The sequence below is a fragment of the Microtus oregoni genome, unplaced genomic scaffold (genome assembly GCF_018167655.1).
Source record: "Microtus oregoni isolate MIOR12 unplaced genomic scaffold, Mior012 000025F_ref0000491, whole genome shotgun sequence".
In the NCBI taxonomy this organism is placed as follows: Eukaryota; Metazoa; Chordata; class Mammalia; order Rodentia; family Cricetidae; genus Microtus; species Microtus oregoni.
Window position 1 is genome coordinate 25,651,790 of NW_024543084.1, and position 21,665 is coordinate 25,673,454.

The window sequence follows — 21,665 nt, forward strand, 5'->3', positions numbered from 1 at the left end:
ACCCCTTGCCTCCCTAGGTCACTTTGGTCAGAGCGTTTTTGTCACAGCAGCCTGTGAAACGAGAACAGCCTGCGTCCACATTCTGGGGCGAGGCCTGCAGGCTGGTGACAGTGTCCACCTGGCATGGTCCTGGGTTCTGAGTTCCAAACTCTAGCGCTCACAGCGGGACTGCAGGTGCTTTAAGCCCTGAGCCAGCCCTAGCCTCAAGTGGATTTCTTTCTTTTTCTATTTTCTTTTCCTCCCTGCCCCGTTTTCTACAGGATCTCTCTCTCCTGTCTGTCCTGGAACTTATTCTGTAGACCAGGCTGGCCTCCACCTCCTGGTGCTGGGATTAAGGCTAAGTCATCAAGCAGCCGAAGTAGATTTTGTACAATCCATTTTGCGTCACTGTCAGGGCAGGAGCTACGCACAGGCTAACTGTGACCACGTGTGCCAGTCACAAGTTCAAATGGGCAAGCGTGTACGTGGTATGACAGCCCAGACCTCTGGCTTCACACAGGGAAAGGAAAGGCTGAGTCACAGGCTGGCTTTGCCATGTGGATTCTGGACCGCGGCTGGATGCCCACTGCCTTCCAAGACAGGACAGTGCCCACCAAATCCCTGCAGTCTGTCACTCTGCCACACAGGGTTGCCCTCCAGTGGGTCACCTGTGGTTCCCACAGTGATTGCAGATCCTCCCAGAGCCAGTGATTGGCTCAACAATAAGAGTTGTGCCTACTGGAACCAACAGAGGCAGAACCAAGGCTTTGATCCAGGTTCTTGGAGCAGTGTGGGAGATGAGGGCTGCTAACCTGAGGGGAGCAGGTTTGAAAACCCAACAGAAAAAGAGGCGGGAAAATGGAAGATGCTTGAGGGAGACCTGGGGTCCGCATGGCACCAGGAGAGCTGGACAGTTTGTTCTATCAGATGAGCCGAGCCCTAGCCTCCCAAGGCCTTCACAGTATCAGGCAGACCTGGGAGAGCTTATTTGACTTCAATTCCTTTCCCTCTGCAGCCACTGACCCTGTGTCCTGAGAGGCCTCTGCGGCAGTCAGCTGCTCTTTCCTTTGCCTCTTGACTAACCACACTGCCCTCTTGAAGTTCTTGAGAGGCTCTTGCTGGGAGGCTCTGGCTGATGGGCACTGGAAATGTTCTCTGATGAGATAACCATGGCTTGTGGGGGCCATGAAGCCACTGGAGGTGGGGATGATTCGGCTGATGACAGCGTGGACAAACTGGACAGCCAGCAGGGTGCCTGTGATGGGGAAAGGGCTGCTTATGAGAAAGCTGAGGCACAGAGGTCTGCAGACACAAGACATGAGTTTGATCCCAGCTGAGTGTGGTGGTGCATGCTGGCAAGCCCAGCTGTGGAGGGGGAGTTGGAGCTCCCTGGGGCTCCCTGCACGCTGACAATCTCAGGGCTGTGGAGGGAGATTCGGGGCTCCCTGGGGCTCCCTGCACGCTGACAATCTCAGGGCTGTGGAGGGAGAGTCGGGGCTCCCTGGGGCTCCCTGTCTACCTGGTTTGACTTAACCATTGACTCCAAAGTCCATCCTCTCCAGCACAAGGTCACCACCCAAGTACAGACTGCACATTCACTGGGCACTTTCTACCCTCATGCAGGCCTGGGGAAGAAGTCCGTGCTGTCCCCAAAGGGGTCTGCAGGCCATGTGCAGAGGGCATTGTGGATCCAGAGCACAGGCCTAGCAGGGACATCATGGGTCCTGCAGACCTCCTAAGCTGAGGGACCAAGCTAGAGGCTGAAGCAGGCCCGCTAAGACCCAAGAGACTCTTTTCTTGCCAGGTCAGAGCTCAGCCCTAGGGCATGGCTCAGCAGGTGCTCAGCAGGTGCTCAGCAGGTGCTCAGTAGGTGCTCAGCAAGTGCTTAGCAGGTGTGCGGTTAGTTTTCTGTCAACTTGCCACCAGCTCAGGTCGGCTGGGAAGAAGGAACCACAACTGAGAAAATGCCTGGATTTGACTGGTCTGTGTGGCATTTTCTTGATTAATGAGGGGTGGGGGAGGGCCCAACTCACTGTGGGCAGTGCTACTCCTGGACAGGTTAACCCTGGCTGTATAAGGAAGCAGGCTGAGCATCAGAGTGAGCTGGTAAGCAGCACCCCTCCGTGGCCTCTGTTTCAGCTCCTGCCTGACTTCCCTGAGTGATGAACTACAGCCTTTAAGCCAAATGAACCCTTTCCTCCCCAAGCTGCTTTGGGTCAAGATATTACAGCAACAGAAAAGCAAAGGAGGACTGTAGGTGAAGGGTATGCCACACAAGCGTGATGACCTGAGTTCGCATTCCTGGCACCTATGCAAAAGCCAGGTGTGCCAGCATGGATTTGTAAGCCTAGCGGGGTGGAGACAGTCTGCGGTGGGTCCCTGGGGCTTAGTGTCCAGTCTAGCTGAATAACATGGAGGACTAGGCCAACCTCAGCCTCCACCTGCCACTTATACGTGTACGCATGTCCAGGTGCACTCCTGTGCACCTGTGTACACACACATACACAGAGAGGGAGGAAGGGAGAGGGAGAGAGATATATAAAATAAAAGAGGCTTCTTCATAGCTCAGCTCCATGCTAAAGCAGGACTCACCGTCCAGCACACTCCAGGCAATGATGGAGCGGTCCTTCATGCCCGTAAACACGTACTTGTCATCCTTCGAGAAGCAGGCACACTGCACCCCACTGCAGTAGGAGCTCTGTGGAGACAGACCATATGATGGGCTTAGCGTGAGAAATGTCCCCTGCTCACATGGTATCTGTTGTTGTTGTTCACTTGTATTGAATTTGTTTGTGGGGGAGGATAACTTGCAGGAGTTGGTTCTCGACTTACACCATGTGGTTAATGGGGACAGAACTCAGGTCATCGAGCTTGGCTACAAGCACCTTTTCCAGCTGAGCCCTCTCTCCTGCCTGGGATTATGTGTTTTAACCCTTGGTCCACAGCTGGTGTTGGGAAAGTTGAAGACTTTTCTCAGGTTTGTCTCCCTAGAGGACGCGGGTCACTGTGGTTCTGGTTTGTGGGCTTATAGCCCAGTGCACATCCTGTTCATTCTCAGCTTCCTGTTCCACCAAGATGTGGAGTCCCAGCTTCACACCCCTGCCACCATAGAGCCATCTGGTGCTATGCCTTCCCTCCAGCTTAGGTTGTGTCCCCTACAACAGGGAGCCCGGATGGCTCTTCCCCCTTCAGTTGCTTCTGGTCAGTGATCTGGTAACAAAATAACTAGTGTACCCATGATGCCATTTCCAGCTGCGATCAGACCAGTCCTTCACCTGGCCAGTGTCCCAAACCCAGTTCCCCACAGGAGGCAGAGCAGAGCAAACCCCAGAGAGACAGACTTTCCAAGGAGCAAGGTCTGTCTTCACAGAGGCGAGAGCTTCAGGGTGCAATGCATGCGCAGGTGTGTGTGCAGGCCGCAGCTCTAGAACTCCTGCAGCGCAGCACAGGTGCAATGCACCCGTGGATGGCTGGGCACGCATCTGGGGGCTAGGGGACGCCTCGTTAGGAATGCCTTCCTCCTCATTCGAGTCAACTCTTGGGCAAGTATGAAGACCTGCAATGGAGCCCTAGTTCTCATGTTTTAAAAAAAAAAGCAGGCATGGTGGCCCACACTTGCAATCCCAGCTTTGGGGAGTTGTGGATAGGAGCACCCTGCCCACTGCAGCCTAATGGGAGGGCTCCCAAAACAAGGTGAGGAATGACACCCAGGTGGACCTCTATCCATCACACACAAAGATGTATGCTCACAGCTAGAAACAGTGTAAACACAAAATAAGAAAGGAGCACAGGAGGGAAGAGGAAAGGGCACAGCATGGATGTCAGTAGGCCGGGCCACCCACCTCATAGCTCATCTCGAACATCCCCCTGCAAGCTTGCAGGTCCCAGAGACAGAGCAGTGCATCCTCCGCCCCGCTCACGGCCAGCTGCTCCCCGTGACTGACCGCCACGCAGCTCACCCTGCTCCCGTGGGCCTCCAGCGGGAAGACTTTGGAGCTTGCACAGTTGTACAGGAAGAGGCCGCCGTTAGTCATGCCGTAGAGAACACGGTAGTCGGCCAGCACGGCCACACTTGCTATGGTCTCCGGCAGCTGGGTGTAAAAGGTGTAGGTGGGGCCCTCGATGGTGGGACATGGGTCCCCGGGGCTGATGTCCAGCACCAGGACGATGTTGTCATAGGCGATGGCCAGCCGGTCCTCACTCTTGCTCAGGGACATGCAGTTGACAGCCTTGCGGGCCTCGGATGGGGGGATACACAGCACATCTTGCCTGGAATTCAGGGGGAACACAAGCACAATCCCCGAAACCAGGCCTGTGAAGAGGAGTTTGGCCTGCTCGGCCACCTCCAGACACCGGACCTCATTGGACGTGTCCAGGGAATCCTGTTCCTCACCTGCTCAGGGAGAAGAGAGTCAGGGATGGATCGTCTGGTTTTCTTAAGCTTTTAAAAAATTACAATTATTTTATATGTGTGTCCTTTCCACCATATGGTTCCTGGGGCTCGAACTCACATTTTCAGGCTTACCTCGTGGGCGTTTAGCTGGCCTTAGCTTTCTTATTTTCTGACCCTAAGTTTCAGTTTGGATAGTTTTCTGACTGAGCCTGGAGCCGCAAATGAACCCTGCACCTACAGACATACTCAGTAAGCCCTGAGGCAAAAAATGGAAGCCAGGGCCTGACGCATGCTCAGTAGGGACTGGGAAGAAATGGCATCTGAAGCTAGGGGGCGGGGCTGTGCGCGGCAGCTGGGAGGGCAGAACCTAGGTTTGCACGTGCTCCATGCTGCTACACTGTCTACCTGGCCCTGCTGGGCCCTGGGAAATAGCACTGGGGCAGCCTTCTCCAGCACCCGCCCCCGCCACGGCTAGACTGGCCTCTGGGTTAAATTCAGAGCGGTGTCATGAAGTTCTTTCTTCCATATTGAAACATTCCCTTCTGATAGGAGAGGGAGGTGCCCCAGGCTGTGAGCTGTCTGCAAAGGGTGCACAAAGCTCCACACCTGTAGCTTTCACGAGTGTCTGAGCGCTGTGTGGGAACTGGGATAACACAGCAGGCTCTCCCCCTGCACCCCTCCCCCAGCGCGCACCTGCACTCCTGTAACTCCGGCAGATTCCCGGTTCTCCCAGCACGGCTTTGTCAGAGGTGATTGCCGTATCTGGGGTGCACAGAGATAGACGCCTAGGGGAAGTCTAGCAACATGGGACCTCCCTAACCACCTAGGCTGATCTCCAGCTCTTCGGTTTCCTGCCTCAGCCTTCCTGGTTTGGGATTACAGCCAGGTGTAGGACCAGCCTGACTGGAATCTAATCTAATTAAATGAAAATTGCATCACCTCATAGTCCTGCTTAACCCTCCCAGGGTGTCCTACAACCCTCAGGACACAGTGCACCTGTCCCCACTCCCCTTCACACCCTGGTAATTATAGGCTGAATGTTTGAGCCCTCACACTATGCCAAATTCGGTGTCCATCTGGGGACTGGAGAGATGGTTCAGTGGTTAAGAGCACCTGCTCCTCTTGCAGGTACCTAGGTTCACTTCCCAGCACCCATGTGGCAGCTCAGAAGCTCCAGCTGCAGGGACTCTGATGCCCTCTTCTGACTTCATGGGCACCAGGCACACGTGGTGCATATACATAAACCACTATATATATATATTCATGATGGTTTTGGGAGGTGCAGGCTTGGGAGTTGATTAGATTTCTGGGGTGAACCCCTCAGAAGAGGGGTAGTGCCTGATTTAAAGAAAAACCAAAGACGAGAGCATTGCCTTGTTGGGTCAATCCTGCACAGACATAGCAAATGCATCTGTGAACCAGAAGTGCGCAGCCCTCGGCCCCTCCAGCACCTCTAGCCTTGTCATGCATGTCTGTGCGTCTCTGTGTCCATGTTCATGTGTGCACATCAAGGTTGAGTGCCGTTTATTCACATGCTCTTCAACCTCTTTGCACATGTGTATGTGGCGTGTGTTTGTTCACATGAGTACGGCTGCAGGTGCATGCATGTCCACGTGCGTGTGGAGGCATGTGTAGGTGAAGGCGTGTGTGTAGGACAAGACTGAGGCCAGCAGTCTCCTTCAGTTGCTTTCCATCCATCCATTCACTGAGGCAGGATTGAACCTAGAGCCAGCTTGCTCTGGGGACCTGCCTTCCAGCTGCTGGAATTAGAACCCAGTATTCATATGGGGGGGGGGATCCAAACTTAGGTCTGAATGCTTGCACGGCAAGTGCTTCGCCTACTGAGTACATCCTCCAGTCCCCTTTCTTTACTTTATGAGCCAGAGTTTGTGGTTTTATCTTGAACTCCTGTCCTTTTAGCTTTTACTACCAACCATGGCCAGCACACATGGTTTCTGTGGTGTTGGGGACAGAGCCTGGGGCTTCCCGTATGCCAGAAAGACACTGCACAACTAAGCTACAAGCACTCTACCAACAGAGACAAATCCTGGCCTCATCTTGGACTTCCGCCTCCAGGAGAGTAAGTCCAGAACTCACCACGCAAATGCTAGTCATCTCTCACAAACCTTCTGCCAAATCCCAAATCGTGACTTTGTTTTTTTCCCCGACCTTGGGGAAGTAGACGTAGCTGCCATGATGGGACACGGCAGCGAGGCCTGTGCGGTCCAGAAACGGAGCAGGAGGCCTTGGCTTCTGAGTGGACCTGAGATCCCAGACTTTCACAGACGAAGACTTTGAGGAAGCAGACGCTACCAGAATCCCGCCCCGGACCAGCAGGCTCGCAGGGGCTCCCACGCCCTCGAGGACATCCAGCAGGGTCCCCTGTTCTGACAGACTCCACATCTGAGGATGAGAACAGAAGGATGGGTCTGCCCAGGGACATGCTTTGGCTGTGCACCTGCCTCTGCTGAACATGGAGGCTTTGGCTCCAATGTCGTCACCCATCCTGGCTGTTGAAGACTTTGCAGGGCCCCAGCATTCTCACAGTATGCCCCGGGGACCCCAGGAGACACCATGCAGGCCTCTCTGGTCTGCAGCAGTGAACAAACTATCTTCAGAATAATCCTACAGCATGGCCTGTCCTCCTGGGTAAGCGGCAGAATTCTGCAAGAGCTGAATGAGTGAGATCGTAGGATACATGATATGTGCACACATGCAGACGTGTGTGTGCGTGTGTGTGTGTGTGTGTGTGTGCATGTGTGTGCGTGCACGTGTGGTGTTTCAGGAAACCACCATGTGATCTGAGGAGATGGATCAACTGTTATGAATACCCAGTGCTCTTGCAGAAGACCCCGGTTCAATTCCCAGCACCTACATGGCAGCTCATAGCCATCTGTAACTTCAGCTCCAGAGGATCCAAACTCTACTGTGTCCGAGGGCACCGGGCACGCACATGGTACAAGATGCTCATACACATAAAATAACAAGAACAGTGATAAAACTATGGCATCATGTGAACACATACTGGTGAATTCATGGCTGTGTGTTCTTGAATTGCCCCCCTTTTTCTATTTGAGACAGGGTCTCACATTACCCAGACCAGCCATGAACTTGCCATATAGCTGAGACAGGCTGGGCTTCATCTCCTCACTCGAGTGTGGTTTCTTAAGGGCTCAAGGGTGGGAGGCTCGGTCTTGGGGGTGGTGGGGTGGCATGAGAGGTGATGGGACTTAAGAGGCGGAGCCTAGTGGGAGGCGATGCAGTCCTTGGACGTAACTAAGTAGCTGGCTGTGGTTGTGCACATCTGTAAATCCAAGAAGGCAGAAGGTGGGAGAGCAAAACTCCAGGATCATCCTTGGCTCCCTATCTAGTTCAAGGCTAGCCTGAGCTAGAGACCCTGTCTCTAAAATGAGGGGAGGGGGAAGCAGTTGTTACAGAACTCAATGGGACTGTTATGCAGGCAGGTCTGGCCTCCCATCCTTAAGTGTGATCGCCCCTCACACAGGTTCACACTGTTTGCACAGATGTGCTATGGACAAGGAAGGCTCATCAGAACTGGTGACATTCTCTGCAGTTAGTCAACTTCTGAATACTGTGAGCTAGGCAGATCTTTTTTTTTAAAATATTTATTTATTTATTATGTATACAATATTCTGTCTGTGTGTATGCTTGCAGGCCAGAAGAGGGCACCAGACCCCATTACAGATGGTTGTGAGCCACCATGTGGTTGCTGGGAATTGAACTCAGAACCTTTGGAAGAGCAGGCAATGCTCTTAACCTCTGAGCCATCTCTCCAGCGCAAGCAGATCTTTTTTATATATAGTTCCCAGCCCCAGGTATTTTCTTACGGTAACAGAAAATGTATCCCTGACATTGGCATATATGTATACTGCCTATAATAAATAAATATGTGTTTCTACATAAATAAATTCTATTGGGTCCTCAAGAACCCGTAAGACTGTAGAGAGGTCATAAGACCAAGATGTTGGGAAACTCAAAGTCCCTACCTTGCCAGTCTCGCCTGTGCTGGCTGCTGAGAATTTTTCTCTTCTGTGGCCCTGAAGAACACTATCTTGAATGCTCAGGTCAGACAGGAATGCTGCCTGCTTTGGGGAACATTCCAAGTCTGAGCACAAAATACCAGCACCCCACACCATCCCACTAAACACCCCTCTCTAGGTCTGAGCTCATCTGTTTTCTGTGTATATGAACTTAGCAGGCATTGGGGATCTGATGCTCTGGGTCAGGGTCCTGGGTCCGCCCTCACCTGGATGAGCGCATCCCGGGAGCCTGTGACGACCATGTTGTTCTCAGGACCCACAACTGCTGTCTCTACTACGTCCTCGTGTTCCAGATCCGTGGCCATGAACCGGTGGAAGCCCTGAGAGTCGGCTAAGAAAATCCGCACCCATCTTCCGAAGCCTGTGTAGCAGAGCCCAGTCAGACCCCTGAGCCTGGCGGAGCACCTACGGTGTCCCAGGGGAAGGCTGTCCCGAGGCCAGAGGGGGCATGGCCCCACCCTGAACAGCAGATGTGTGTTGGAGGTGACAGTCGTGGAGCTGTCGAGAAACTCGTGAAGTTCTCTATTGTCAGGACACACTGAGTTTCCTCAGATCCCAGACCATGGGAGGCATTTGTCCCTGGAGCCACCACATCATTTACTTTCCCTGCATCAAAAAGGTTGTTCTGTTCTATTCTGTTCTTTATTGTATGTGTGTGTGCACGTGTGTATGATGATACACATGATTTGCTATGGTGCACACATGAGGAAAGGAGGCCAGAGGACACTTCAAGGACGTTGGATCTCTCCTACCATGTGAGTTCCAGGGACCAAACTCAGGTCAGCAGGTCTGGCAGCGACTACCTTTACCCACTGGACTCTCACGGACCGCACTTTCCCCGTCTTCAGTATGTGTGTACGTGTGTGTGTGCACGTGTATGTGTGTACGTGTGTGTGTGCCTGTGCATCTCCGTCTATGCACTTTCAGAGGACAAAGAAGGCCACTGGCTCTTCTCTATCACTGCCCACTATCTCGCTGTGCCTGGAACTTGGCCAGAAGCCAGCAAGTCCGACTGGCCTCCTGCCTCCACTCCCCACAGCACTGGGGTTGCACACGTGCACTATACCCCAGTGTTTCCATGCTGGGGACGTGAACACTCCTGTTCATGCTTGCACAGCAGATGTTCTGACCCAACAAACCATCTCCTCAGCCCTCGTTCCCCCATGTATGCATAAGGACACCAACGGTGTGGGCTCCAAGACTGTCATGGGCCAGCAGAGTCAGCACATGCATACCATTGAGGATAGTTGCTACAACTGCAAACACACACATGCACGCACATGCACATATGCACACACGCATGCACACACATGCACGCGCGCACACACACACACACATGCATGTACGTGCACAGCAGTGACACCATGTGAAGGTTTCACTGTGGGATTCTCCAATGCGTGCCTCAGGCTCATCCTCCCTGAACTCCCAGACCAAGCTGAGCCAGCTGGAAACCTGAGGTTGATTTTAAGGCATGGTGTCTTGTAGCTCAGGCTGGCTTCAACTCACTATGTAGCTAAGGATGATTCTGAACTCCCAATCTTCCTGCCTCTACCTTCCAAGTGCTGGGATGACAGGAAGATATCACTATGCCTAGTTTGTGTGGTGCTGGGAATGGAAGCCAGGACCTCAGGCTTGCTAGGCAAGCACTCTACCCACTGAGCCACGAGCTCTCTACTGACCGAGCCACACTCTACCCACTGAGCCACGAGCTCCCTGAGCTATGAGTACTATATCAACTGAGTCCAAACATTCTAGCCGTGGAGCCCCAGTCTTAGCTCCAAGTCTGTCTCTTGCCTCTCCACACCCTCTGTGGAGTTCGTTGTATTCTAGGGTCCTTGAATGCTGCTCCCCAGGAGAAAACGTTCCAGGATTCTAACTGAGGAAGCACACCATGATGTTTTCTGCACTTGTGGTCTAATCTTGGACACTAAATAAATGACTCTTTGGGGCCAGGGCGATGGCTCAGCAGTTAAAGGTGCTTGCCACCAAACCTAGTAACCTGGGTTCCATCCTGGGACTCACATGGTAGAGGAAGGGAACGGACTCCCTGAAGTTGTGCTCTGAACTCACAAGCACCACTCTACACACACACACACACACACACACACACACACACACACACACACGTCAACCAGTCAGCACCATAGGGCACACCATAGGGCCTGAGCCCCGTGCCCACACTCTGTGGCCCTGGCCTGGTTCTGGGGACAAGGCCTCTCAACCCATGGAGCTTCCTTCCTGATAACCATGTTCTTTCTTTATCTCTGTGTTTTTCAAAGTAACAAAGTGAGTTCCTGGGGGAGTTTTGGACAGGCATCTTAGGAGGGGCTGGAGACCAAGGTCAGCCTCTTGGGCTGTCAACAATGCCAGTGTGTCCAGCTCCTGGCAAATTTACTATCAGGGCTTGGGGGTACACCACACACTGTGCCTCATGTCACAAGTCTCCTGGCACCACTGGGGGACACTGTCCCTGCTCTTTCCTTTGCAGATTTTGCGTGTGTATGTATGTGGGACCCCCCCGCACACATGTGTGCATGTGTCGTTACATGCACCTATTCCAAGGTCAGAGGTTGCTGTCAATGTTGTCATCAATTGCTTTTGAGGGAGTTTGGCATCTTGGCTAGGACACTGAACTCCCAGCATCTGCCTGCGGTTACAGATGGCTGTCTCCGTGCCCAGCTGGTGTGCGTGCTGGGAATCCAAATTCAATGCCTTGTACTTGTCCATCGAGCACTTTACCCACAGAACCACTTATGGGCCCCACCTCACGTTTTGAGACAAGGTCTCTCTTAGGCCTAGGGCCCACGGTTGGCTAGGCGGACTGACCGGGAGGCCCTGGGATCGTCCTGCTAGAGTCACAGGAGTGGACAGAGGAGGGACAGCTGCTGCTTTCTCCAAACTCTTGGGGACAGCACCCCACAATTCTGCTCATGAAACAATAGCTCTTGAAAAACTGCAGATGTGACCCAAGTCAGGGTCAGACAGTTCCAGCTGCAGTGGCTGGTTCCTTCAGGCTGAGAATGGAGAAGCCAGTCAGAGCCCTCCCTCCCTGGCTTCTGGACACACCGTCTCCCAAACCAGCTAGGCACGCTCTGAGTGTTCCCATGCCGGGGCCTGGATCAGTCTGGCTCATGGGTCACCTCCTTCCTTGTCAAGATGGGTCCATGTCACAGTCAGGCAGGCCTGATGGCTCTCAGAGGGCCGCTCGGAACCCACGGCTGTTCCTCTCCTTTCTCTGCACCAGTGTGTTTTGCGGTGCACGTGTCTGTGTGCCCCGGGCGCATGCCTGTGAGAGCTGAGCCCGTAGAGGGCAGGGGGGCTTTGGGGCCCTTGGAACTGAAGTTACACAAGGGTGGGCACTGCCTGTCCCTGGATGTGCTGGGAACCAGACCTGGGGCCTCTGGAAGAGCGGCTCGTGTCTTAACTGGTATTCGGAAAACTTGGTACAGTAACAGAAAAATCACTCATTCATAATATTTATATTGATTTTATGTTAAGTATTTGGGCATATTAAGTAAAATAATCTATGTGATTAATATGGGTTGATTTAAAACAAATTGAATATTCACTCTAATTTATTAACTATTATGGTTAATATTAATTTAAATAATCACAATTAATTAAAAGCTTTTTATTGGGACTAGAGCATGGTTTAATACTTAGTGGCACTTGCTGCTCTTGCAGAGGACTTAGGTCCAGTTCCCACCACCCAGATAGTGGCTTACAACTATCTGTCAGTCCATCTCCAGGGGTTCTGTTGCATATTGCCTCATTGGGTACCCACACCTATCACACATACAACTAAAGATAATAAAAACATTTAAAATCTCAAGAGGTGATTACAGGTGTGTATGATGCGTGGTGGTTAAAGGTTTGTGTGATGTGGAGGGGTACGTGTGTAAGGTGTATGGTGGGACACGTGCTTCTATGTTACAGGTGTGTGGTGGGCACAGTACAGGTCTGTGTGTTGTATGTAGGTGGAGGCGTGCATGGTGGATGCAGCATACGATGGGTGATGGAACCCTTAGAACCCCCTCACTCACGGGAACATGAGCAGAGCTAATGAGCTTCTTGTGGAGTGGAATGATCAGACATGGAGACAGACGGGGCTCACTCTCACTCACACGGGGAAGTTAAAAGTCTTGACTTCAAAGTAGATAGAACACTACACAACGATTTAGTGGGAAAAGGCTCCTGCTGATTGGCCCAACGACCTAAGTTCAAATGCCAGGACCGGAAGGAGAGAGCCCACTGGTACATGTCCTCCTTTGCCCTCCACATCTGCATACACACGCACACTCACATACACAACACACACACGCACTCACACACATGCACACACACATACCCACATGCGTATACACACGTACATGCATGTGCACGCATGTACATACACGCATGTGCATACACACATGTACATACACACATGCACACACACATGCACACATGCATACACACATACCCACATGTGTATGCATGCACACACACGCACATGTATGTTCACGCATGTACATGCACACATGCATACACACATACCCACATGCGTATAATGCATACACAGTACATGTATGTGCACTCATGTACATGCACACGTGCATACACACATACCCACATGCGTATACATGCGCACACACGTACATGTATGTGCACACATGTACATGCACACATGCACACATACATGCATACATGCGCGAGGATACACACATATATACACAAAATGTAACAATATTTTATAAAACAAAGAAGTAGAGAGATAATGATGGGCACAGTTGGGAAGGAAGAAGGGTGTGGGGAGACAAGGGAGAAGTACCAGTGCCTCATTCTACCTGGGAGCCAGGCACCCAGCCTCCAGCCAAATTTTACTTCCCTTCTCTACACTCAAAGAGAGATGAAAGCTACCTGCTGCAAGAACGGAATCATCTTCAGACACCACCAGGAATCCCACAGCTTCTGGAAGCTTCTCCAGCAACCTGTCTTCTCCTGAGGAAACCTGCACAGTGGAACATGAGAGTCAAGCTTCTGAACCGGGATGTGACTCCCCCCACCCCAAGCTGGCTCTGTCACACTGAAGAGTTCCTTAGCCCCCCAGTGCCTCAGTTTCCCTATTGGATAAGAGGTAACCTCAGGCTACACTCTCCAGGATGAAGGGCTAGAGTGTGTAGAAACCGTTTCCCAGTGTGTGACCTTAGCACAGTAACCGCCGTTGCGCAGGCTGTGGAACTCACTATGTAGACCAGGCTGGCCTCGAACTCACAGAGATCTCCAGTTGTTAGGACAGCAGACATTGCTGCTACATTAGCTCCTTGTATAACCTCTGTTGTCCTCCCATCCATGCCCACTCTTTAGACGCAACTATGTGCCTGTGTGTGTTCACCTCCCCACACTGAGAATGCTGGCCTGGGCTCTAACAGAGGGAAGCAGGATTTATCTTGACTTCCAGTTCCAGGGGAACCTACTGGACTTTTTGGCCCTGAAGGAACCGTGGAACTCAATGAGATAGAAATGTGTTTGGAATAAATGAGGCAGAGTGACCCATGCCTGTCATCCCAGCCTGGAGGAGAAGGAGGCAGGACTGCACAGAGTTCAAGCCAGCCTGGACTATACAAGGCCATCTCAAAACCAGCTGACTGATGTGATGTGGCCTGTACCTGCTGTTAAGACTCAGATCTCCCAGCCGTGAGGAAACTTTTTTTTTTTCTATCCTGCTCAGTTCCTGGACAGGGCCTCAATGTGTAGCTCTGGCTATCCTGAAATTCTCTCTGTAGACCTTGAATTCACAGAGATCTGCCTACCTCTGCTTCCCTAGTGCTGGGATTAAAGGTGTGCACCGCTATGTACTTTCTTTTCTTTTCTTTTCTTTCTTTTTTTTTTTTTTTTTTTTTTTGGATTTTTGAGGCAGGGTTTCTCTGTATCTTTGGAGCCTGTCCTGGAACTAGCTCTTGTAGACAAGGCTGGCTCGAACTCACAGAGATCCACCTGCCTCTGCCTCCCGAGTGCTGGAATTAAAGGCGTGCACCACCACCGCCCAGTCTCGTTCTTTCTTTTTAAAAATTATTTCTATTTATCTTGAGACATGGTCTCACTGTGTAGTCCTGGCTGTGGAACTCACTATGTAGACCAGGCTGGCCTCGAACTCACAGAGATCTCCAGTTGTTAGGACAGCAGACATTGCTGCTACATTAGCTCCTTGTATAACCTCTGTTGTCCTCTCTTTAGACGCAACTATGTGCCTGTGTGTGTTCACCTCCCCACACCGAGAATGCTGGCCTGGGCTCCAACAGAGGGAAGCAGGATTTATCTTGGCTTCCAGTTCCAGGTCACACCCCCTCACAGAGAGGAAGGCCTGGCCGCCCTGGATAGTGTCTGAGCTTCCCAATGGATCAGGAAGCAGGAAGCGCCAGCCAGAACTGGAAGAAGCTGACTCTTTCCAGCCCACTCCCAGTGACAGGCTTGTAGCTAGCTGTGCCCCACGTGCAAAAGGTCCCACTAACTTGCAATGCGGCACCAACAGCTGGGGACCAAGTTTTTAAACACATGAGCCCGTGTGGGACAGATGGACATCTGCTGCAGCCTGGAGCAGGGACTTCCCCCAGCTCTGTGGGGACAGCTCTGTTGAGGGACAGCTCTGCTGAGGGACAGCTCTGGTGAGGGACAGATGTGCTGAGGGACAGCTCTGCTGAGGGACAGATGTGCTGAGGGACGGCTCTGCTGAGGGACAGCTCTGCTGATGGACAGCTCTGCTGAGGGACAGCTCTGCTGAAGGACAGATGTGCTGAGGGACAGCTCTGCTGAGGGACAGATGTGCTGAGGGACAGCTCTGCTGAGGGACAGCTCTGCTGAGGGACAGATGTGCTGAGGGACAGCTCTGCTGAGGGATAGCTCTGCTGATGGATAGCTCTGCTGAGGGACAGATGTGCTGAGGGATAGCTCTGCTGATGGATAGCTCTGCTGAGGGACAGATGTGCTGAGGGACAGATGTGCTGAGGGACAGATGTGCTGAGGGACAGCTCTGCTGAGGGACAGCTCTGTGGGGACGGCTCACAGGGCCTTCAATGTTAGGATTATGGTTTTGCTGTTGGTGTTGTTCTGCTTTTTAAGAGTTTTGCTTATATCCAGGAATGGTGGTGCATGCCTTTAATCCAAGCACTGGGGAAGAAAAGACAGGCTAATCTCTGTGAGTTTGAGGTCAGCCTGGTCTACAAAGTGAGTTCCAGGACAACCAGGGCTACACAGAAAAATCAGTCTTGAAAAACATAGCGGACAATGAGAAATACAGAGAACTCAAGAACAATGGCAATGGGTTTTTGATCCTACTGCACGTACTGGCTTTGGGGGAGCCTAGGCAGTTTGGATGCTCACCTTACGAGACCTGGATAGAGGTGGGCGGTCCTTGGGCTTCCCACAGGTCAGGGAACCATGATTTCTCTTTGAGCAGATGAGGGAGGGGGACTTGATCGGGGGAGGGGGAGGGAAATGGGAAGCAGTTTCGGGGAGGAGGCAGAAATCCTTAATAAATAAATAAATTTAAAAAAAAAAAAAGAAAGAAAGAAAAACCAGGCACAGATGCATGCAGAAGCCAGAAGAGGGCGCCGGAGCCATTGGTTCTGGGTTTAGATCTAGGAAGATCTAGGAATTGAACTGGGCCTCTGCAAAAGCAGCCAGTGCTCTTAACCGTACAGCCAGGTCTCCAATCCTCGTGACAACTTTAACAGCATGTTGACACCGTGAAGAACACAGGGAGGAACATCAGTAAGGGATTATCAGGATTGGGAAGCCTGAGGCAGCTGAGACAACTGTCTTCATCATGTTACCGGCTGTGTGAAGACTCAACCTTGTTAGGAGCTGGGCCCTGGCCTGAGTGAAGAGAGGGAGCCTAGAACTGGCACCCAGGCCTCTGTGCTCCCTGATCAGACTGTGGATGGAGCCACCATCTTGACTCGTACTGTAACCTGGAACCGAGAGCTGATTAAGCCTATTACTCCCCAAGTTGCTCTTGTCAGAGTTTCAGCACAGCAATAGGAATGGGAACCCAACAGCCAAAAAAGGTAAAAGGCACCATTGTTCTTCCCAAGTTCCAGGACATCTGTGCACTACCTGGGGTGTGCACAGAGGTCAGAGGTCAACCTCAGTGTCTCTCCTCTACCACTCCACCTTATTTTTTAAATTATTTATTTTATTTCATGTGTACGGTGCATGTCTACATGTGTCTACATGCACCACATGCATACTCACAGAGGTCGAGGGGGGTGTCAGACACCCTGGAACTGGAGTTACAGACAGGTATTGGCCAACATGTGTGTGCTAGGAATTGAACCTGGGTTCTCTGCAAGAGCAGTCAGTGCTCTTTTTCTAAAAATAATTTATTTTTCTTTCAAGTACATTTGTATTTTGCCTGTACATATATCTGTACATAAAGGTGTTGGATCCTCTGAAACTGGATTTACAAACAGGTGTGAGCTGCCATGTGGGTGCTGGGAACTGAGTCCTCTGGAAGAGCAGCTGGTGCTCTTAACTGCTGAGCCATCTCTCCAGCCCCTCCACTTTATTCCTTGAGGTGGGATCTTTTGTTGAACCTGGAACTCAACAGATTCCACCAGATTGCCTGATCCAGGCTCCCTATGGATTCTCCTGACTCTGCCTCCCCAGGGCAGGAACACACATTTGGGGCCCACATCTGGCTTTATGTGGGTGCTGAACATCTGAGTTCAGGTTCTCATGCTTGAGTGGGAAAATCGCTTACCAGGACGATGGAGCCGCTACTGAAGCCAGTGACCAGCTTTGCCCGTGTCTGGATAGAGACGGCACAGGTGGGTGTCTCCTCTTTGATGCTGGAAAGCTGGTGTTTCTCCTGCAGCTTTCCCGTGGCTGAGTCCCACAGACTGACTTGACCGCCCTTGGACACAGAGAGCAGCACACCCCGAGCGGCCAGCACCGCCACGCAGGCCCAGGGGTCAGACGCATATACTGGGATACAGAAAACCAGCTTTGCGGTTTCCAGATTCCACACGCTGATCTAGTGGAGCCGTGAAAAGCAAGAGAAACATCAGCATCAGTGGGAGACATGGGCTGGGACCCAGACTCACATAAAGCGGGTATGGTGTGTGTTATCCCAACACATGGGGAGTGGAGGCAGGAAGATCAGTGTCACCTTAACTACATGAGGAGCTCAAGGTCAGTCTGAGCAGCGAGAGAGGTAATCTCTAAAAACAAAACAAAAACAAGCAAACAAAAAGAATAATTTTTTTTTTTTTGATTTTAGAGACAGGGTTTCTCTGAAGTTTTTGGTGCCTGTCCTGGAACTAGCTCTTGTAGACCAGGCTGGTCTCAAACTCACAGAGATCCGCCTGCCTCTGCCTCCTGAGTGCTGGGATTAAAGGCGTGTGCCACCACCGCCCGGCAAAAAAAGAATAAATTTTAAAAAATTAGAAGGAAGATTCCCAAGCAAGATAAGAATAATGGGTTAATGTAAGTTATAAGAGCTAATACGAAGCCTGAGCTAATGGGCCAATCAGTTTTATCATTAATATAGATTCTCTGTGATTTTCTTTGGGGTCTTACCAGCTGTGGGAACTGGGCAGGACAGAAACCCCAACAAGCAGGCCCTCATGTTACAGGACAAGGTGTCAGTTCCAGCTGACAGGAGTCAAGACTGATCTCATCTGCTATAAGTGTGCCCTTGTTGTAAAATATTGGTCACGGGGCCTATGAGATGGTTTACCAAGTGGAGGGGCTTGTAGTTAAGTCTGATGACCGGAGTTCAAGCCCTGGGACCCACAGGATAGAGGAGAGAACCAACTCCCCTGGTTTTTCGTTGACCTCCACATGGGCCACACATATGGTAAATAAATGTTAGGATATTGATGTCAAGCCAGGCGGTGGTGGCGCATGCCTTTAATCCCAGCACTCGGGAGGCAGAGGCAGGGGGATCTCTGTGAGTTCAAGGCCAGCCTGGTCTACAAGAGCTAGTTTCGGGACAGGCACCAAAGCTACAGAGAAACCCTGTCTCGAAAAACAAAACAAAACAACAAAACAAAAAGATATTGATGTCAGCTGGGCCATGGTGGCGCACGCCTTTAATCCCAGGACTTGGGGGGTAGATCTCTGTGAGTTCAAGGCCAGCCTGGTCTACAGAGTGAGTTCCAGCTACAGAGTGAGTTCCAGGAGCCAGGGCTACACAGAGAAATCCTTTCTCAAAAAAACCAAAAAATAAAATAAAGAAAAAAATATTGTTGTTAAAGCCAGGTTTCACACTTTGGAAGCCGAGGCAGGAGAGCCGCCACAAGTTTGAGGCTGTACAGCAAGATCCTGTCTCAAAAAACAAATGAAAAGATGCTGAGGTCTGGAAGACAGCCAGCAGGCACAGAGCTTGCTGGCCAAGCCTGGGACTGGATTTCAGGCCTCAGCACCTATGGAAAGGCCAGGCAGGTGCAGCTGCTGCTGTCACCCAGCCCTTGGGAGGCAGAATCAGAGGACCACAGAGAAAGCTGGCTATGCAGACAAATCAATACACTCCACATTCAACAGGAACCTCTCGGAGTGGACGAGGCGGACCCTGGAACTGGAGCTCACTGATTAGGCTGTCCCTGAGATCCCAGGACCCACTTGTCAGGTCTGCCAGTCTGCCCCTTGGCCCTGACTTATGGATCACCCCACACACATTCAGATGGCACGTGGTGCTGAGAATCTGCTCAGAGCTCGCCAGGCGCGTACCAGCATCATCCTCTGAGCCATCTCCTCAGCCTGTCTTTGTGGGAGGCTCTCGCAGCCCAGGCTGGCCTTGAACTTGTTACACACCCAGTGGTGGCCTTGGTCTCAGGCCCTGAAGGCCTGCACAGTCAGTCTGTGTATCTCCAGGGGAGTGTATCTCCATTACCTCCCTGTCAGATGGCAGAGCTATGAATGCCAGGACGGACACACTGGGAGACATGGGTTCTAGATGTGTCTGGAACTAAGTGAGATTATAAAGCAGGACTCAGTGGGTAAGAGCACAGGCTGCTTGTCCAGAAGCTCTGAGTCCGGTTCCCAGCACCCAAAGGACAGTTCACAACTGTCTGGAACTCCAGTCCCAGGGGGTCCGACACCCTCTTCTGGCCTCCGTGACTGCGCATGCATACTGCACAGACACACATGCAGGCCAAAGAGCCCTAGACATAAAATAAAAAACCAAAGTACTCAGACACAAATATCACATGTCAGCATAAACCAGCATCAAAGGAGAAAGCAAAAGGAAAATTCTGGAGTCCAGAGAAATGGCTCAGTGGGTAGAGCACTTGCCGCGTAAGGAAGAGGACCCGAGCCCATTGCTCCTGAGGGAGGTGGAGAGCTAATCTCTGAGATTCTCACAGGCCAGCCAGCCTGGAGCACACGGCAGCAGCTGCAGAAATTTCGCCCTCAAACCCGAAGGACAGCAAGAACTGATGCCCAAGTTATTCTCTGGCTTCAGGGTGCGCACCACAGCATGTGTGCCCACACACACTCACACACCTTCCCGCATCATTATCTCATGCCATCCTGTGCCGGTGGGGGACCGAATTCCCGTCATCAGACTTGGTGGCAAGCCTGTGGCGGCGTCCTGCCAGGCCACTCACCTTGTTCATCTGCTGGGCTGTGCTGTTGGCCAGCGAGCTCCAGGCTGTTGCAGCACAGGTTACCGGCATGCCACCCATTTGGCTGTACTTGAGTGCTGGGTTCCAACTCTGGTCCCCATGCTTCTATGGTGCTTTACCCAGGACCAACGCTCTTACAGACGCCGAACAAGATGGCCCGGGGCATTCAGCAATTCTCCTGCCTCTGCTTCCAAGTTCTGGGTTTCTAGCTGTGTACTGCCACTACTGCTCTCTCTCTCTCTCTCTCTCTCTCTCTCTCTCTCTCTCTCTCTCACACACACACACACACACACACACACACACACACACGCCTCAGTTTGTTACCTTTGCACTAGATGTCAAGTATACGACTTTGTTCATCTCATCCACATGGAGCTCCCAGCTCTGAGGCTCTATGGAAGTTGGTGAGCCTCTGTCCAAAATGGTGAGTTTCTCCTGGCCAGAGAGCAGGCTCCACAGGCGCAGGGTGTGGTCCTTTGATGCAGAGATGGCGAGAGTCCCTAGGGCAAACACTCGAATGCACCTCACCTCAGCTGCCATGGGCACAAAATGGGGGAGAGCATGTTAGGGGGACAGTTTGTCCTGGTTTCTACCTCAGGCTAAAAAATCTAAACAACTGCTGGGTCTGATGGTGGCGCACACCTTTGATCCCAGCCCTCCAGAGGCAGAGGCAGGAGGATCTCTGTGAGTTCAAGGCCAGCCTGGTCTACAGAGTGAGTTCCAGGACAGAAAGAAAACAACAAAAACCCATCATCTTTGTGTTTGCACATGATGTTAGGGAGGGGATGGCAGACATGCCTCTACCATGCAGTGCATGTGGAGGTCAGAGAACTTTCTAGAGTCTTTCTCTTCAGCCACCTTTACATTGGTTCTGGAGATCAAACTCAGGTCACCAGATTTTTGATGTAAGTGCCTTTACCAAGTGAACTATCTTGCCAGCCTGAGCAGCATTTATACCATATTTTAGCATCGTTTAAAAACAGATTTATTATTATTATTATTGGTGGTGGGTTTTCAAAACAGGGTTTCTCTGTGTAGCCCTGGTTGTCCAGGAACTCACTCTATAGACCAGGCTGGCCTGGAATTCACAGAGGTCCTATTACCTCTGTTTCCAGATAGCTAGGACTACAGGCACGCACCACCACTGCATTTGACAACGTGACCCATTCCTCTCCTAACGCACACTGTCGACAACTCTCCTGACGCACACAGCACACTGTTGACAACGTGACCACTCTCCTGACACACACCGTACACTGTTGACAACGTAACCGCTCTCCTGACACACACCATACACTGTTGACAACGTGACCATTCTCCTGACACACACCACACACTGTTGACAATGTGACCTGCTCTCCTGACACACACCGTACACTGTTGACAACGTAACCGCTCTCCTGACACACACCATACACTGTTGACAACGTGACCACTCTCCTGACACACACCATACACTGTTGACAACGTGACCACTCTCCTGACACACAGCACACTGTTGACAACGTGACCACTCTCCTGACACACACCATACACTGTTGACAACGTGACCACTCTCCTACACACACCACACACCATACACTGTTGACAACGTGACCACTCTCCTGACACACACCACACACCATT

The 21,665-nt window shown here is 51.7% G+C and overlaps 1 protein-coding gene across 2 annotated transcripts in view; it reads right to left on the reverse strand.

Moving 5' to 3' along the window:
- Window positions 1-638: 638 nt before the first annotated feature.
- Nwd1 (NACHT and WD repeat domain containing 1) overlaps window positions 639-21,665 on the reverse strand; it is a 76,075-nt gene continuing 55,048 nt past the window's right edge. Inside the window, exons 11-18 of one of the 2 annotated variants that reach the window (XM_041674941.1) lie at window positions 20,364-20,572; window positions 17,174-17,446; window positions 13,333-13,423; window positions 8,640-8,794; window positions 6,499-6,664; window positions 3,822-4,372; window positions 2,572-2,677; window positions 639-1,234 (exon numbers count right to left, since the gene is read on the reverse strand). In XM_041674941.1, the coding sequence (XP_041530875.1) occupies window positions 936-1,234; window positions 2,572-2,677; window positions 3,822-4,372; window positions 6,499-6,664; window positions 8,640-8,794; window positions 13,333-13,423; window positions 17,174-17,446; window positions 20,364-20,572 (1,850 nt within the window). In that variant the 3' untranslated portion in view covers window positions 639-935. Of the gene's footprint in view, window positions 1,235-2,571; window positions 2,678-3,821; window positions 4,373-6,498; window positions 6,776-8,639; window positions 8,795-13,332; window positions 13,424-17,173; window positions 17,447-20,363; window positions 20,573-21,665 lie in introns of both variants that reach the window. The other variant, XM_041674939.1, reaches the window with a different exon arrangement.